This window comes from Rhamphochromis sp. 'chilingali', assembly GCF_963969265.1.
Source record: "Rhamphochromis sp. 'chilingali' genome assembly, chromosome: 8".
NCBI classification, from domain to species: domain Eukaryota; kingdom Metazoa; phylum Chordata; class Actinopteri; order Cichliformes; family Cichlidae; genus Rhamphochromis; species Rhamphochromis sp. 'chilingali'.
Window position 1 is genome coordinate 31,973,346 of NC_137935.1, and position 19,617 is coordinate 31,992,962.

General features: G+C 40.5%; 1 protein-coding gene across 1 annotated transcript; it reads left to right on the top strand.

Moving 5' to 3' along the window:
- The first annotated feature begins 10,207 nt into the window (after nt 1-10,207).
- LOC308400637 (homeobox protein otx5-like) lies at nt 10,208-15,024 on the top strand. The gene is made up of 3 exons (XM_080888468.1): nt 10,208-11,015; nt 12,178-12,329; nt 12,643-15,024. Exons 1-3 carry the CDS (start codon nt 10,916-10,918, stop codon nt 13,279-13,281), a joined length of 891 nt encoding a protein of 296 aa, XP_080744594.1. The 5' UTR covers nt 10,208-10,915; the 3' UTR covers nt 13,282-15,024.
- Nucleotides 15,025-19,617: the final 4,593 nt, after the last annotated feature.

Consider the following 19,617-nt stretch of genomic DNA (forward strand, 5'->3'; position numbering starts at 1 on the left):
TATATATGTATATATGTATAAACAATCTTTCAGTTTAGCATTTTAACCGGTAAAACCAGCTGGCTCTTCAACCCCCATTGCTGCATTGCATGCACAGGAACCTGGAAAAACACAGAACACAAAGAACGCTGTCAGCACTGGCAGGTTCATAGTTTACATAAATGCAGACAGACATGAAAAAGTCTCCACCAATAAAAGTGTTGAACTCGTAGATATGCTAGCTATACTTAGTGGATCCACACCGCAAAAGTAGTTGGAGTACTGCAACCTTTACATGTTCCAGTCCCCAGTTTTTAGATACTTTATTCTGGCAGAAACATTGACTGTTACAGCCATGGACTGTATACAAAAGATGGACATGGCCACCATAAAGCAGACTGAGAAGCCACTGCATGCTGATTAGCTAGCAATTTGTCAAACAAAGTGAAGCATATCCTGCTTTATCCTCCTTTTTTACTTTAATTAAGTCTGTGATTAGCACATAAGACATTTTGTTATATAATATATGATTTGCAACTAGCAATTGAGATCATAACTAATTAAAACGTGTTTACTGAGATCAAACAGCAAGAAAACTGAAGGGATGTTCTCCCCTAGACCTCTACACAATTGGACTCAAGTCACACCCATTCTGGCTATTAAAAGGACAGATCTATGTCACTTTTCAGAGCTGGTAGCATTGTCCATCTTTTATATACAGTCTATAACGCTAGCACAGGAGTTATATAACAGCAATGTGAATGGTCTCTTCATTTAAGTTTCAAACTGCAGTAACAAAATATCTTTAATGAAAAAGACCAATCTGTGCTTGAGATTAATTTAGGGATTACCACACAGTAGGACAGAGGAAGGTGGAAAGGGAGGTCCTATTTTAAGCTGTTTTAAAATTAATTATAGTAGAAGATGTAAGTGAAGCTTTTTATGGGAAAAGAAGACATGACAGAAGATTTACAGGATTGGAAAGAAAATGACTGAAGTGGATCTTTAAATTTGAAAAAATAAAGACTTTGTAATGGAAAAGAAATATCACCACACACAATTAACTATAAGACCGCTCCCCTTTCATTTTCTTATGGTGTATTATTGAATACTAGATGTTTTATAAAACTGTAAGAATAATTAAACAGTTAATTTATATATATGTGTATTTTCATAAACATCTTTATAGTTTTTTTTCTCTTAAGGTCATACCCCTGCCCACTGCTATCAAGACTTGCTCGTCTTATTCTATGGTGTATTTAACAAAGTGGTGCCTTTTTAATTTTTGAATTGATTTGTACTCAGACTCCCCTAAGTATCTTTTCCCATGTCCTCTCCTCACCACATACCCTTCATTTTTCCCTGTGCCTTTTTTTCTCATCCCTACAAACACACCACTTCTCTCGTATTCGCAGCCCCATAACCCTCTTTTTCCTCAGGCACCTTCACCTCACAGCTGTTCTGCTCCTCTCTGTTCTGGCCATACCTCAAGAGCTAATGCCACCTGTTTCTTACCTCCATGCCTGAACTCCTGCAGCTCATACCCCTCTACCTCGCATTTATCCTTCCTTTTCCCCCATCACTCCCCCACCATATGAAATGTTGACCCTGTGGCTGGTGTCTCCTGGTACTGTGAGTGCCTGCCAAGCTAAATGGGCCCAGAGCACTGGCCATGTGTGTGTGTGTGTGTGTGGGGGGGGTCACAGCATGGGGATTAGGTGTGTGTGAGTGATTGAGGGTGACAGCGGCCCTAGCATTAGGTGCCCTGTGGCAGATTTCGTAGGCCTGTTTTAGACACACTAAGCTGGATTTACCAGCAGCAGTGTGTCAGCAGTGATGCAGCCTGGTTGGACCTCCTACAGAACACACACACACACACACACACACACACACACACACACACACACACACACACACACACACACACACACACACACACACACAGGACCCAGCAATCCACCTGTAACCAGTCTTGGCTGTTCCATTAACCCTTCCTTTCTGTCCATCATAACCTTTTTACACTCCTGTAAATATGCATCAGCAGCACAGTGGACCCCATGATGCAGGCAGGCCACTGTAGCGTGCTCTAAGTGTCCTCTGAATCTTGACAAACAACATCGAAACAAACAACGTTAAGGACACGTTGCATTTCAGTGCAACCAGTGGCTTACCTCACTTACCAGTACACTTACTCAATGGGTGAATTTTTACATATAAAGTTACACTTGTGTTGAATATTATGGCATTAAAAAAGCGTTTTACTTTGCTGACAAAAGAAGGCAAAAGAGAATATGGGTTAGCATGCAGTCAGTCTCATGACCATCAGACAATGCTCATGATGTAGCCTCCAGCTCTTCTGAGATGGCTTTCATTTCTGCTGTGAAGGTGTGATTGTTAAAAAAAAAAGAGCACACACACACATGCAGATGTGTAGCTACATCTATATATTGTGTTTCCTGCAAATTGTATGTCCCTTGCATGAGCAGTACTATATGATTGAAATCACAATTATGGTTTTTCTTTGCCACTGAGTTGCATGCTGGGTAGATTGCTGTGTATGTGTGGTCACTTTAGTACTTTGTGAGAGGGCCTCTCAATCTGCACATGTGTATTGATGCTCAATTGTCTGTGTATATGTGTGTGTTTTATGTGATACCCATGCACCACTATTTGCACACCTTTGTCCGTCTGTGTGAGTGTGTGCACAAGTGTGCATTTGCGCGCCTGCTCACTCTCACATCTCTGTTACAGCCTGTCCATTGTGAACAAGAGTGTTGAGCAAGATCCTGACCCACCGGTGGGTACTAATCACACACATTCCTCAGGATTAAACAGCCAATTAACAATAAGAGCGCCATTGTCGCCCTGTCTCCTTGTGCGTCACACGTAAAAGGTTTTCTGTGTGTGTATGTGTACCGAGCGAGTGCGCGCGACTCTGTTTGTGTGCCGAGTGCATGTGCCTTTGGACGAGCACGAAGCCAAGGTGCTTTTCTGCTGATCAGAAAGAACTCTTTGTGCTCCTGTGGCGATGTGTTACAATATTAACATGAAATCGATGGCTTCATAACTGAGATTAAACAGAAACTGTGTGCAGCGTAAAAACAGCGTTGATAGAGAGAAAGATGTTCTGTAAATGCAAGATGTGTGTGTGTTTGTTTATGTGTATTTTGGCACAGTGTTCTTATTAATGAAGCAAGATAAACCAGGACCTACTGAGACAACAGTGGCAGCTCCACCCGCTACAGAGCAATAAACATTCCTTGTAATTCTACTCTGTTCTGTTCGTTAGTATATGCATTTGTGAGACTGTGTGTGTGTATGCATGATTGCATATATAAATGGTACCTTCAGTACCATTCAGTGTGTGTGTGTATGTGTGTGTGTGTCCATAGGGTGGGTGTATGCATCAGTGTGGCACGTGTCGGAGTGTGGCTGAGGATTAGTGAGGCTCAGGGCCTGTTGCTCCACTTCCATGATTATTACTGCTGTCTACTGCCATATGGGCTGGTGGTGTTGCAGGTGGTGGGTGGGGGTTCAAGCTACTGTACCACGCTACACACACACACACACACACACACACACACACACACACACACACACACACACCACCTTTGTCCACCCACTGCAATAATGTCCCCCTTCTCCTCCACACCAGCACACACACATGATCAGAAGACACACACACACACACGGTCTTTTATAAAGCATATAAAGCCATACATGAATGCACATATGAGCTTTGTCTTAACTAGCTGAAGCCTGTGTGTGTGTTACATCTGGGGGACATAACTTCCCTGGAGACAGAAAGCATGTCCATATAGTGTAATTGAAAAATTTAGGTTTAAAACTTAGTGTAAGCTGTGTCTAAGTTGTGAATAGATGGGTAACAGGTACTACTTTAGTACCTGTGAGTCAGCAGGCAACTGCATGCCATACGGTCAGAGAGCAGTGGCCCGGGTTTGAGTCCGAACCTGAGTCTTTACCATACAATTATAAAGCGCTCTGAGGGTGCTGTTGTTGTGAATTAGTGCTACATAGTTAAAAAAAAAATGCAAATTGAATTGAAGAGCACAGGCTGCCTTTTGATGTTAATTAAACACTGTGAATGCTTTTACATTAGCAGTTTTTCCACGGTTTTTACAGTTTAATCATATATTTTTAATGAATAATAATAAATAACTTTAAGCAAATGAAAAGTATTTGGTTTGCTATAAAGGTTACCTCAAATAATCAGTCAACATTATGAACTCCGTTTATTCCATAACATAACTTGTATTTTGAATGATCATTATCTACCTTTTCTTCAACCACAATTAAAATGAAGCCAGAATTTTGGATGAAACGCATCTGAAATGTATAAAAATCAAAGGTTTATTTATTTAAATAAGTACAAAAAGTATAACAATCAGGTATAATTTTATTGGACCAGATCCTGTTAAATGTAGCAATTTAAATTGCACTTGCATAGAAAAATTCAATGAACAATTTACATGTAATTAAATTAGTTCAAGTCAGAATTTCGGGCATATGTGTGTGTGAGTGTGTGTACTTTTTTTTTCTTTTTATTGCATTAACTGAATTTGTATTCACTTCCAGTATTAAAAGTGAATATTTTGACATTGTTTGGTGATATTTTGGTATGCAGTTTCTCAGCTACAAGTGTATGAGTATGACGGTATGAACAGGTGTTAACACCCTAAAACCTCAGACAGTGATAGGGAGGGGGTTAAATGATGACTGGTATTGCACACACACACACACACACACACACACCACCTGCTGCTGTCTGCAGTTGATTAGAGATCTGTCTACCAGAGAAGACAGCAGGACACACACATGCACGCATCAGGGGGTCTGCAGTCTGTGAAATTGATCAAGATGCTGGCCAGACATCATTTACAGATGAACTCATAGTCAGACTGATCCTCCTTCTTCTGTCATACACACACTTTGTGCCTCCACATGGGACCCAAAGGAGGCTGGAGTGCAGCACAGCTTCTTTAAGAAAAAAAAAAACTCAGCAGAACTGCATCCTGCAACGACTGACGTCACGCATATCATACATTATGTATAATTACATTAATCTCATCTCATAAAACAACTGTCCACATAACACGCATGGTAATAAAACCAACACTTTAACACTTTAAAAGCTGAACCCTGAAACTGAAAATAAAAATTTTAAAATTATAATATTAATTATACAGCAATATTAATTTGCATAAGTGCATGAGTTTTCACTTTTATTCTATTTGCTGCAGGATGTAAAGAATTATTTATTTGTTTGTTTTTTTTGGGTGGGGGAGTGAGTGCATTTTATTGCTTAGAAATCTATTGTGTAATTTATTGAAGTTTATATAAGTTTACACCAGTCACACTAGTTTACACTAGGCATTCAGGGGTTAATTAAAACATTCACTAATATCATTCATCAGCCTGATAGCCACGACTCTATTCAAGGACGGGGCCTCATGTGACTGTATCATAAACATGGAAAAAATGTGAAAAAAAGTCTTTGGTTGCAGTTGATAAAAGCTGATAGTGTGAAGAAAAGGCGTTTTAGAATCACGGAAATAGGTTTGTATTTCTTTTTTAAAATGTCATAAATATAAATAACAAAGCATTAGTTTCTTCCAGGCTGTATTTACCATAAAAAATTCATGTGAAACCATTTTTCAGAGGTTTCCAAACATGCAATATATCACCAAAGAGACCACCAAGTATAAATATGACTGAAGTTTTAGCTGCATCAAATTTGTTAGAGATTCTTTAAAGTAGCTTGTTTGTATCCATATATACATAGCCACCAAGGTGCAAGTAAATTAAGTATCCAGCCCTGGTCTATATTTGTTGAGTATATGTTTATATATGCATCGCATTGTATAAGTGTTAACAGCCTAGATCCATGACAGACTGCTGGTAACCCAAATCCTTCTCAAAGGACGCGCTCACGCAAGCCCACGCATATGCATACGTATACACTAACAGTGTGCAGAAACATTGTAACAGCAGGACTATTCATTGTAACCTACACACAACTGTACATATATGAAATGTAAGCACTATCAGAGAGAGAGACACATGGTCTGACCTGGGCTCACGCAGAGTAATCCTTACACGAGTTAAATGAGGAGTTAACACTGACCTCGATACATACCCTCCAGCAACAGCATTCATAGCTACATACAAACTCCTACAACAGATGTAGTATGAACATGTGTCGTCTGTGAATGACTTTCTATATGAATAGGCCAACTTGTATACTGAAAAACATGAGAGGCGGCACAGCGCTGACAGCGGGACCCTGAGAAAGCTCAGACTGGGTCTGTCACAACGCCCCTCCCATGCTCCCCCTCCATCTGCCTCTCTCTCTCTCTCTGTTCTTCCACTTTTTTCTGCCCTGTTTTATCATCACTCTAGTCAAGTCTTCCTTTCTTCCTTCTTCTCCACCCCATCCGCCCTAACTTTCCGCCCAGTTTCCTCCAGTTATAGACTTTTGTCGTCCGCCAGTCACTCACGGTAACTGTCGCATTCTTACCTTCTCGTTTGTGTCAGCCTGGCCGGTCTCACCCTCACTCACACACAAACACCACTGTGGCCTTTTCTCTCTCACAACAGCAACTTCCTATAATGTTCGTTTACCTTATCAAAACCGATCAATCCAGCCACAGAAGTTAAGGTCCAGGCTCTCCGTTCCAGTGCAGTGAGCGCTCAGTTCTCTCCATCCACCCTTCCTCTGTCAATCTGGCCACAAACCCCTCTTTCCTCCCTTTATCCCGAGGTAAGATACTTACTTTTCAGATAAAGCATATTATGATAAATCGGCTGAACTCTGTGCGCGTGTGTGTATGTGTGTGTAACTGTCTCACACACACACACATGCACACTATAAGCACACAGAGTGTACACAGACATACAAAAATACGCTGTGTATCGAACAATATGATGTCAGAGTATTTAACAGCTGGGGGAAATGTGTGTGTGTGTGTGGAGGGTTTGTGCATGTATGTGTATGTGTGTTTTAGGCCTTTTTGAATTTAATGGTTTTTGGTCTTTGTCGTGTTGCAAATGGCACAAAAACAGCTTTTTTCATCTCCATCATTCCCAAAAACACACACACACACACACACACACACACACACACACACACACACACACACACACACACACACACACACACACACACACACACACACACACACACACACACACACACAAAGTAAAGGATTGGTAGTAAACAGAAGAGAAAGTTGTCTTTGAGCCGTTTTAGCATGGGAGGATTCAGAAAAAAGGGCTAGCTGCAAAATAAAGTAAATTTTCTGTCAGTAAAAAAGCCTCGGGAACATTTCATGAGCAATGACTGAGTGAAACTTCATTTCAATTCCAGTTTGAAATCCTTTTTTTATCCTTTGGAATTAAAACATTCAGACATCCATCTGAGCAGCGCTGAGCATACAGATGAGGAGGATTTCATATCTGAGTATTTTTCTTTCTTTTTTTTAAACTATAGCTGTCCAGAATGGATGAGTTTGCTCTCAGCTTCTTAGTTTATTGAAGGGCGTTCGCTAATGAAAAAGGGATGAGAGAAATAGTGGAGCATATGGGCAAATGTTCTCTAACAAAGTGGGATGGCAGTTAAGGTCAACAAGGGGAATAAAAGAGTTTGGAGAAAATGAAAACTAAATGAAAATACAATGGCAGTGTTTGCCTGTGGGACATGTATGCGTGCTTGTTTCAAAATGGGATGTTTACGAAATGCTGTGCCCTGCTGTGTGTGTGTGTGTGTGTGTGTGTGTAGGTGTTTGTCTGTGGGAGTATAGATTAGATGCACTAAGCCTCTTATGTGATGGTTGCCCTTAATTTGCTTCTACTCTGGGTCCTAGTGCGTCCAAACCACAAGCATCACGGAACAATTTCCAAAACAAACAACCCAGAAAACATTACTTGTCATGCAACAGTAAAATCTGCTGCTTTGAATAAGAGCATTAATATTTAGACTGGTACCTAGCCCTGTATCTTCGGGAGGGCTTATCTTTTTATGCACATTCAAGAGCACAATTTAAAGAGTAAAAATCACAAAGAAAATAACTTGGAGGACAAAAATAGTGACTGTACTAAATAATTCTGAATAAATGAGTCAACTTCCTAATGCTTTCATAATGCTTGTCTTGTTTTCTAAAACAATGGATGCGGCAGTTTTGGGACTTTTTTTCTTTAAATCTGGTGCAGCATTTAGGCTACAACCTAATGACGATTTTAAAAAAAAATCCTATATTTTATTATCTTATTAGGAACCTAAGAGTCTAATTTAGAACAGCTTTTCCATTTCAAAATACATGTACAATAACTAAAAATAACTATATACTAATATTTTACAACTATACTTTATAGCCTAATACAGTCCCAAATACAAATGTGTCATTTATAATTAGCACACAATACAGGCTATTTATGCTTTTGTTTAATATGCTCGCGTATATTGTCAACTGAGAAACTACTGATTAAATGAAGTTATTTTTTCTACTATAAGCTTATCAAATTCTACTGCTCATAACAAAAAAACATTTTTAACATAAAAAGTAAGAAAACAATGTATTTTCTGTTAGCTTATAACATAAAACATGTTAAAAAATTTACTTAAGACTCTGAGGGCAGGTGCTAGGAGAATGCGCGTGCACAGCACTACCGCGCTCGCGCCCTGACGCGCATCTGAGGTCTCGCTATTCCCGCCGTTTTTTTTTTTTCATGTCAGCTGGAGGTCTCGAGACAGTCTTGTCCTCGGACTCCCCACAGTTAGCTCAATTAGCTATCCTGCTAGCAGTTAGCTGTGTATAAACTACCCAACAACAACTGACAATAACAGCTAGACATACCAACAAACACACAGGCATACCTGGATGCGGTAAGCAACTGAAGAGTCCACCGTATCCAAACCGTGAACAGCGCGCACACTGGAAGGCCTCCCACACACTGAGACAGCCACACACACCTCAGCAGGTGAAGACATTTTATTCTGAGATTTGGAAACGCTCAAACACGCCGGTAAAATACTCTCTGTGGCTCTGTGTGTGTCTTTATATCTCCTGCTTTGGCTTTACAGAGCTAGATAAACCCCTTATACAGTTTGGGCTGTAGCTACATGTGTGTGTATGTGTGTGTGTGTGTGGATTTTAAACTATAAGAAATCCGATTCAATTAACAAGCGCAGAGAATCGGCTTTGGACACTGTGAAATTGTCTCGCTGTAGAGGATGGCACAGGCCAAACTAGCCCCGGGAGGAGACACAACGCATACACAAAGCTCAGCGATAATAAATACAACACCAGGACTGACAAAATAAACAAAGGGTAACGGAAACAAAAAAACAAACAACCTTCTGTAATAATAGTGCGTACAAAATTATAAGATAACGAAATAACGTCGGACTTTGCAATAAAACATCTTTATCAGATACTTATAACACATTTAGAATTTAGGTATATAATCAGACCAGGGCCTGACAAATCAAATAAAACTAGTTTCAGATTATTATTATTATTATTATTATTATTATTATTATTATTATTATTATTATTATTATTGATTAAGTGAATGAATGGATAATTGGTCCGGAGGCAGCATGTTGGGGATCAGAAGGGGATTTAATAGCAGAACAACGCGGTCTTTGTGCTACTTTTAATCCGGCCTGTACCCCCCTTCTCCGCCTCAGCTGCTCTACCTCTGCCTCCACACTCAGTTGTCCAATTATTTTAGGGAGGCCAATTTCAAAAATACTTTAGAACAATATATTAAATTTTTTTAAAAAGAATTAATTCAAATTAAAAAAAAATGATATCTTGACAATGTCTCCGGACACCTATGCTTGTTGCTGGGACGACTGTTTTAAGCTTGGCAAGTGGCTATAAAAACGAAAATTGTTAAAAATTTGTGTTTGCGCGCGCGCGGTGTGTGTTTTATAATACTTTTTCGATGTTTGTGTTTACTGCCTGCATATCAACAAGTCTTCTTTGTTGCTGCGGCGACATTTAGATCAAATAGGGACATTAAAAAGACCATATATTATCCTCTATTGAAAGACAACTTGAATGAATAATGAACAATATGTAGATGCGCGTGGGCGTGTGCGCAGAGAGAGAGAGGGAGAGAGAGAAGGAGGGAGGGCTCTGGGTGTCTACTTGGATAAGAAGTTACTTCTAATTAGCCAGTCTCTTCTCGCTCTCCTCACTTGTCCGCCCTGCAGATCAGCATCCTCTTCTTCTCAGGGACGACCAGGGACAGAGAGGCCCCCCACCCGCCTTACAATTTTTCAACACCCGTCAGACCGCAGGCACCAAACTGCTGTGGAGCTGCCGCTGCTGCCGCTGCTGCCGCTGCTTTTTGCCATCTTTCACCCGGCCACGTTATATGTGCGCACTGCAATTACGCACGGCTCTGATGGAGATTCTAACCGGCCTCGATTAGCGAACTGTGCTGTTTTCAGTGTGGTGTATTGACTTGTCGCACCGGGCCGACTTCAGTTGAGGTAGTCTTTCTTTTTTTGACTAGAAGCATTGAACAAACACCAAATCCTTAAAAGCGCCGTGGTTTTACGCGTCAGATGGAAACAAACGTAAAGGGGCTTGGCAGCTGGAAGGCAGTAAGTCAGAGTAACGTATAAAAATAGTTGAGGAGAAGGCAGTCAATGGACAATTAAAAAAACAAAACAACCTAAGGCCAAACATCCCAGGAAAAGGAACAAACACCGTTAAAGGCAGTTAGAAGGAAAATAGAGAGAGAGAGAGAGAGAGAGGAGGGAGAGGGAAAGAGAGAGAGAGAGAGAGAGAGAGAGAGAGAGAGAGAGAGAGATACACCCCCTGGAGACTAGTTAGGAGACCCGGCCCCCGGTCTGAGAGAAGGAGAGAGCGAGTGAGAGAGTGTTTTAAAGCCGGCAGGAGGCATGATGTCCTACATTAAGCAACCCCATTACGCCGTGAACGGGTTAACGCTGTCCGGCCCGGGCATGGATCTGCTCCACACCGCCGCCGTTGGATATCCCAGTAAGTACTGGCCTTTGACTTCTGTGTGTTTTTAATCTGTGTAAACCTGTAGTTTCTTTAATCGCCTTTATATTAAGTAAACAAATAAAATAAAACAAGGGAAATGATGGAATTAAGTGAAATATTCGTTATGTATTTATTGCTTATATCGCGCAGAAAAACGGTAAAGAAAAAAAAAGACTCAATTTGAATAATATATTTGAAAATTTATCTGTACGGTTATATTTATGATTATGAACCTAAGTGTCTGCTCCGTGTATCAGAACATGTGTTCACTTGACCTATAAATTCAGAGGATTATAGAGTCAAAAAACAATGAAAATGTGTGAGAAGAGAAAGGCCGCCTGTTCTCACACGGAATTAAAACTAACTCCAATCTGTTGCGCTTACAGTGTAACCTATTTACAAAAAGGACAGTCATTGTATTTCATATTGGTGCATTAATAATATATATTTTTTCATGAATGAACACTGAGGTTGTTTATAAAGGCCGATATGCAGCGATCAGCATCTGCCACAGCTCAGAGGATAGTTTGAAACGACGGCAGAAGGCGTGTTGTCGAGCTCGGCCCAAAGTTTACGTTTTTAAAAGTCATAATCCCCGATGTGGATATTCATTTCGTTTCGGTCTTTCTTTTTTTCCAGTCAGAAATATTAAAAAAGAAAGAAAAACATCAGGCCTGCTGGATCCGCTTATTCGGTCCTATAAAAACGTTTCAATCCCGCACACGTTTGTTTCTTTCCTGAACGCCACATAAAAGATTGAGCTACGGAGACTCGCCACTATTTGTTTGTCTATAAATATCCACAGCAGCGTATAAAATGTGAAACGAAGCCGCAACAGTGCTTATGTATTTAAAGTGTATGCTGCGAATTCAAGAGAAAAATCGGAATTCGTTTATTTGTTCCAGCGTTTTTATTGAAGTGGTTTATATATAGATTTGAATTTCATATTATTTTCATTCATCAGTTCAATCATTTTTTAAATGTAATAAATGCACACCAACGTTGATACATGGCCTTACATGGTCCAATAATTTTTCTGCGGAATTCTTCAGGTATAAACTCAACGTAGATTTTAACGTGGCAATAATAATAATAATAATAATAATAATAATAATAATAATAATAATAATAATAATAATAATAATATTTTTTGTAGGCACCCCACGCAAACAGCGTCGGGAGCGCACGACTTTCACGCGTGCGCAGCTGGACATCCTGGAGGCTCTTTTTGCCAAAACACGCTACCCAGACATCTTCATGAGGGAGGAAGTGGCACTCAAGATCAACCTGCCTGAGTCCAGAGTCCAGGTAACACATTACACTGAAAATTATAATCATATATATTTTCCTATATTGGCAGGGCAAAACACCTGTGTGTGTGTGTGTGTGTGTGTGTGTGTGTGTGTGTGTGTGTGTGTGTGTGTGTGTGTGTGTGTGTGTGCGTGTGTGTGTGTGTGCGCGCGTGTGCGTATGTCACAGAGACACACATACAGAAAGAAAGTGAGGGTTTGTTGAGTTCTTATGAAAGCAGCTTGTACATCTTTAATGTTTTTTATCAGCTGCTTTGATTGTGAAATAGTGATACTTAGATATCTTCTCTCTGATGCTCCTGTTCCCAAAGGTCTGGTTCAAAAACCGTCGTGCCAAGTGCCGCCAGCAGCAGCAACAGAGCACAGGCCAGTCCAAACCACGGCCCCCTAAAAAGAAGGCATCCCCTGCTCGTGAGGCCAACACCGAGGCCAGTGCCAACCCCACCAACGGTCCCTACAGCCCTCCTCCCCCTCCTCCAGGCACCGCCATCACCCCCAGTTCCAGCTCTGCTAGTGCCACAGTGTCCATCTGGAGCCCAGCCTCGATCTCTCCGCTGCCAGACCCCCTGTCTGCTTCCACCACCCCGTGCATGCAGCGTACCACCACCTACCCCATGACCTACACCCAGGCCCCAGCCTACAGCCAGAGCTACGCAGGCTCCTCCTCCTACTTCACTGGCCTGGACTGTAGCTCCTACCTGTCTCCAATGCACCCACAGCTGTCGGGGACCGGAGGGGCCCTGAGCCCTATCACAGCCTCCTCTATGGGCGGGCCCCTAAGCCAGTCCCCAGCCTCACTGTCCTCCCAGGGCTACACAGCCGCCTCACTGGGCTTTGGAGCCGTCGACTGTCTAGACTACAAAGACCAAACTGCCTGGAAGCTCAATTTCAATGCCGCTGACTGTCTGGACTACAAAGACCAGAACTCCTGGAAGTTCCAGGTCTTGTAAATAACAGGAGGTGGGGCGTGGGGAGGGAGGTAGAGGGAAGAGGTAAGAAATAAAAAGATAATAATCAAAGTAGGTTGAAAAAAAAAACAAGATTACTTTCTATGTGTTTTAGAAGGAGGAAGAGGTAAACTTGGGACACAGAAGTCCCACCAATCACACATCAGCTGAGGAAGTGATCGGCTGAAATAAACTCTACGTGTTTGTCGTTTCAGAAAAATATCAGTGGGAGTAATGTGATCTGTTGAAGCTCGGTTTGGTGATTGTAACAAAGAGATGGCAATCGTGTTTAAGCAACATAGAAAATCAGCCTTGAAATCAAGGCTGAAATCAAGGAATGACTACATGTAAGGAAAAAGAGACTTATGTATGCAGAATAAAATCAGACTAGTGAGAACAAGCTTTCCTTTTGATTCGACTGATAAAGCTGAGTTTGACTTGGACCAAATTTAAAGCAGGGCTTATTTGTAAAATTGCCACAGCACAACAACATTTGTAACCTACAGGTTGTTTTTAACATAGAATTGAAATGGACCTTTTACACTGATGAGAACTGCATTTCTTCCTTTCAGACTTCTAATTTTGTTTTTTCTGTCATGTTTTTCTTTGAAAAAGCTGCTTTTTTTAATCATTGAGCTTTGAGAAATGAAAACAGTTCAGCTAACCCAATGTGACACCTAAAGCTCGGTGTCTTTACAGGGTCTTCTCTAAATCACACACAAGCTGATGGTTCCTAGTAGCCTTGCATGACAGTGACCCCCTGCAGCCTGTGTGGGATACGAGCTGAGGGGGGGGAGGAGTAGGTCACTCCAGTGACTGCAGTACGAACCTGTTGCCTTTGAGCATGGTTATAATCATTAGCTGAATGGCTAGTACATTGTTAGTGTAATAAGATCACTTCCACACATTTTGAGGGACAATGGTCACATTGTTGCTAGTTGAGGCAGAGGAACCCCTCTTCATCTCACAGTGGCATGATGAGAGCAGACTGCCAATAAACTGCTGCAGTGAGGTATCTGATGGGAGAGGAGACTGCACCGGAGAAAGGGAAGGGACTGGGCCTACATGCGGCCGACTCACCCCTCCTCCTCCTCCTTTGCTCAGAGTCTGGTGCCTCTCTCAGCTCCAACCTGTAAAGATGTGATGGGTACCACTTTATGTGTTTGATGTTTTGTCTGATTTCTTTTCTTTTTTGTATTAGACTTAAAACAACTTAAGTTTCTTTTCAAATTTGTGAATTTGTTTGAGTAAAATTTGTGGTAATTTGTTTTTAAGTTCATATTACTATCAGTACTATTATAACTATCATCATTAATATTATATCTTCTGCTGACATGGACTTTGCTAATATACTTTTTTGTTGTTGTTTTGTAAATATTAAAACTTGAAAGTGTAATCATGTCTGGTATCAGCTGTGTGTTGTTACACAGGCACTCCACCCAACAGACTCTATCACCCTCTTTCTTAATTTCTAGAAAACTGCCAACTTTTAATTTTTTTTTCTGTTTATATACTTCTGGTTTCTGCTTCTTCTTCTTCTTTTTTGTCAAACTCAGGGGTTTATCCAATAGAAGTAGCAGTATGCTTCTTAATCATTTATTGTACTTACATATTTTTTTTTTGCTTTATAATCGTCTCTGCTTATTTTCTGATATGAATTATTTTGTATATTTCATTTGTCTCCTGTGTTTGACCGGTCTCATCACTACCATGCCAGATAGCTACAATGTTTCTGAGACATTAAACAACTTCATTAAAACTCCTGGGTTACTGTGTTCTCTAAGTCATGGATCCTTCCATTTCTCTGCAATTCAGGGCTGCAAGATAGTGCTAAATAGTGATACTGCAAATTTTAATATCGTTCCAATACCAAGGGAATACAGGGTCAGTACTGCTGGTACTAATACAGGTACTTTTAACATATAAAGCCAGCTTTTTTAGGGGAGAGCAGTGTGTCACAATTTATGAGATGAATCATCATCAATTTGGAAATGCATTTTAGTGTCCACTAAATCACTGTGATTTTTATTCTCCACAATAATTAGTTAACACAGAAAGACACATCTTTCAGCTTTCCATTTATTTTTAAACTGGGTTTTTTGGAGACCTGGAATTTAAATTTGCCTGTCTCTGAAGCTTGTTGGGTCAACTCCTGTTGTTTAAATTTGATATGGGCTATTAATAAAACAGAACTGACAGTCACACAAAAAGGATCAGACATTTTTCATAGTGCATGTTTGAGGTATGTTTTTTTCATTTCCAGAAAAATAATGTGCTTAACACAATTCAGTGTGCCTGATATCAACAAAGTACCGATCCTATCACGCTAGCATCAATCCAATACGATACTGGTGTTGGTAATACTATCGATATTTGGATCGATACGCCCACCTCTACTGCAAGAGAAGAAAATGGAGCACTGGGACATCTATAGTGGGGAACATTAGGAATCCATACAAGAGGCTCAGTGGGTATAAGGCTGAAATGAGAGGGAGCAGGGCAGAGAGGACAGAAAACAGATTAGAACTAACCCTAATACCGAGTCTCACCACCACACCGGGTCCAAACTGAAGCATGAGAGACAGGCAGATTACTTTGGATTGATGGATGTTTCTGTGTGTTCCTGCCACCGATAGGCCAGAGGGTCAGCTTTATGGGGGTTGCGCAAAGTGCACTGGATGAAAGGTTTTAGCCATGCTTCCGGGAACCACATAGGCTATGTCTTTTGTCCCTGTGCACTGCCTTCTATATGCTTTATCCATATTTTATGGTCAACCAGGGTAATACAAAGGCAGTCCATGGGCAGGTCAACCTGCAAGGAGTGTTTGCTATTAGATGTGATGTGACCGGTCTGTGGGCTACGCTTTCTTGTACTGTTGTTGATCTGTCAGCCAGTCGCAGAAAAGAGCAAAGTTATAATATTCTCTAATGCCTCAGATCAATTACTGTCAGTCTGAGCATCAGTCAGACACCTCAGATTAGATCAAGGAACAAAATCCACAACTAAAAATCAGTGTTGATTCTTACAGGACAAGCAAGTCAGTCCCAAAGAATCCCCACTTCAGCTATGAAATGAAGATATTTACAGACAGGAGGAAAGAAAAATGTATTAATAATAATTAATAACTCATCCTTTGGATATTTTTTAGGCTTAATGTTAGGTATATGTGGCTGTTTGACTGATAGAGCCTCAGGCACAGGCAGCCATAGCTGGCTAATTCGACTCACTGAACTGGACCTCACCTCTGTGTTTTGTTGTGTTGGGGCCTTTTTGATTATTTTTCGTGGGATTATCTGAAACTTATTGAATAATCTATGGTGCAAAAACAGAGGAAAGTCACTCGGTGACATGAACAGATCAATGTCATCAAAGGTGTTGATTGCTTCTGTTTGAACAGTTTCTAAAGGCTGCTATTTGTTCTTTTGGGAAATGTTTTGCCTGTTTGGTTTGCTGTAGTTGGGCTGTCACAGTGTGGCCGATGTGCTTTTTTTGGGTTGCAAATTTGCGTTGCCGAGAAAGTTAAGCTTTTGAGCTGCTGGGAATACAGTTTATCTAACAAAATGAGTGAGACTAGTGAAATGCCTGAGGAAAATAGAGGAAAGGAGGACAATCAAGCTTGAAATAAGGGCACTGACTTGAAAAATTGAAAGTCTTCAGACAGAATACAAATTAAATGTGGGGAAAAAAACAAAAGGACTAACATATGAAATTAAAGAGCTTACAAAAAAGGATGAAAATGCAAGGGAAGATTGCAACAAACTGGGGAAATTGATTCAGCTGTATTAAAACCACAAAGAAGCACACGAGTCAGTTATATTAAGTCCCAAAGAGGAAAAGGAAACCCAGAGAGACTGGTTTAAACGTACTACCGAACACAATTCAGGCGTTATGGAAGCTCTAAAGCATTTTGGAGCTTGTAGGCCTTTCTGCAAACTGATCATGGGGCTGTGGGATGCACTGCTTGCTGCAAATTTAGACATTTCTCCCATTTCCCCAGATGAGGCACCTGGTGAAGTAAAACTGAAAATACTCATTCACTAATGTTCAAAATGACATTCCCCTCTCCAAATCAGACAATATGGCAACAACAGACAAATGTAATACCACAAGTGTGTGGAATATGTAAAAGTGCCATGGTTCTGGGTCATTTTAACCCAGCATGATCTATTTCTTGTATTTTGGTATTTTTTTCTGTATTATGGTTTATTTTCTGATTCTTTAGTTGTCCTGTTTGGATAAGTTTCAGTGTTATTCTGGTTAAGAGTTTAGGTTTAGTTCAGTGTCTACTCTGTGCCTGTCATGTTTCTTGTTTTACTTTGAAGGTCTGTGTCTCATGTTAGCATGTCCAGTGTTACTCTCCCCTGTGTTGTCATTATGTTTCATTCGAGTCAGCTGTGTCCTCATGTGTCTCCACTTCCCCTGATCAACTCATGTGTGTTTCACCCGATGTCTGGTCGTTTTTTGTAACAGTTTATGTCATAATACTAGGTCTTAGTTCTCCCAGCATCCCTCAGTTTATTCCATATTTCATAGTTGTTCATATTTTTTCTCAGTTTCCATGTTTTTACCTGCAACTAGCCAAATAAAGGTTCGTTTGGCTTTCAAGTTTCGCCTCCTCGCCTCTGTCTGCTCTTGGGTAGTCTATACAAACCCACACACAGTCTCCCCCCACAAACCGTGACATAAAGAGGTGATAAAGGTATCTCTGGTATAATTTTGACATATATTATTACTGTTATTCATTCATATACTTGGAAATGGCATTCATATAGCAGTTTCAGGCACCAAACAGCTAGTTCAGATTAATCTAATATGCATGGCTTTGTACAGTGAGAAAAGACAAAGGTACACAAAAAACACCCACAGGGCACAGGGAGAACAACAGCCCCACATTCAAACCCAGAGGGTCCTTAAAAAAAGTTAGCATAATGAATGCTTTTCATATAACTTTCAAATGTCAGTCACCAGTATCTCATAGGCAGTCGCTTCAGCTCCAGCTTCCTTGAAGTGGAATAAACTTTAGATTCAATCATGCCCACTTCATGTCATGTCCACTCTCTCTGTTCTGTGTTCCCCATGTCACTGTGAAATGCTGATTGTGTTGAGGCAGCTTTGAGGGTATATTTCTATAGACTGTACCTTGAGTAACAGAATTACTTTTACTCCACCTTTATTTCTGCGAATTCAGGAACCTCAGCCAAACTGTGTTTAGAGAATCGTACCTGACGATGAAAATATGGAGTCATGTTTTGTAACAGGACAGCAGGTTAAAATATATCCTTACAGATACGAGTTGTGCATACAAAAGGACAAATCTCAAGGTATTGAGTTACCAATCCAAGACAATAATACCAACCACAGTTGAAGGAGATTGATTTTTTTGATAGTGACAAACTTCAGTACCAAACATCAGTGAGAGCAAGGATAGAAAGCCTGGAGATTGTTTCTATTTTCTGGAACAGTACACAAGAGGATGATCGAGGGAACTTTAACAGCTGTCTCCATGTTGTCTTGGACAGAGGATTCAGAAAGGCTTAGTCTTTGCTAAAGGAGCATTTTGGCAATGAGCATAAAATTTACACAGCTTATATGAAGAAGGCTCCTTAAAGGCCGTCAGTAACACTGAGCATGACATGAAAGCTCTGTAAGCACATACCCTCTTTCTGAGAGTTAAAATGTTCTAGAACACCCTAACTACACGCGTGAGCTTTACAACACGCTTCAACAGGTTAGTCATGATAGAGAATTTTCCCTATTTCAAAAAAAATACATTGAAAAGAATAATTTTAGGTTTAGCCCATTAAAAATGAACACCGGCAATTGCCATTATCATTATATATAAATATATATCTGTATGTATGTATATATATTACAACTTTAATGATTGACCAGCTTCTGGCCGACATCAGGAATCCATGATAAAGTTGTTCTATATGCCACAAGTTCTGGAGTTGTGTATAGTGTATATAGAGTGTATATGATGGACATTGTTCTGTCCAAACTATGCTTTCTTAATGCACCATTCTAAGTTATCATGGCCAGGAGGACATGTCAACACACACTCCCCGTGCATATGGTACAACTTTTCTTCATGCCCCTGGTACACTGCCCTGAAACCATTATGAAACACACACCTCGTGCATATGGTGCGACAACTTTTCTACATGCCTCTGGTACAGCGGACCATTATAAGTTATCATGGCCAGGAGGACATGTCAACAGGCTATTGGTTTTAAAACCAGAGAAGCTGTGGGCACAGTAATTCAAAATTAACTGGCAACATCAGAGATGATTCAGAACCTTCAAAAAGTAGTAGTTCTCAGATATACCTTTAAGAT

Excerpts from the sequence above, each read along its gene's own strand:
- LOC308400637 (XM_080888468.1), top strand. The coding sequence starts at position 10,916 with ATGATGTCCTACATTAAGCAACCCCATTACGCCGTGAACGGGTTAACG. Across the intron at positions 11,016-12,177 it reads CGCCGCCGTTGGATATCCCA|GCACCCCACGCAAACAGCGT; the intron begins GTAAGTACTGGC and ends TATTTTTTGTAG. Across the intron at positions 12,330-12,642 it reads TGCCTGAGTCCAGAGTCCAG|GTCTGGTTCAAAAACCGTCG; the intron begins GTAACACATTAC and ends CTGTTCCCAAAG.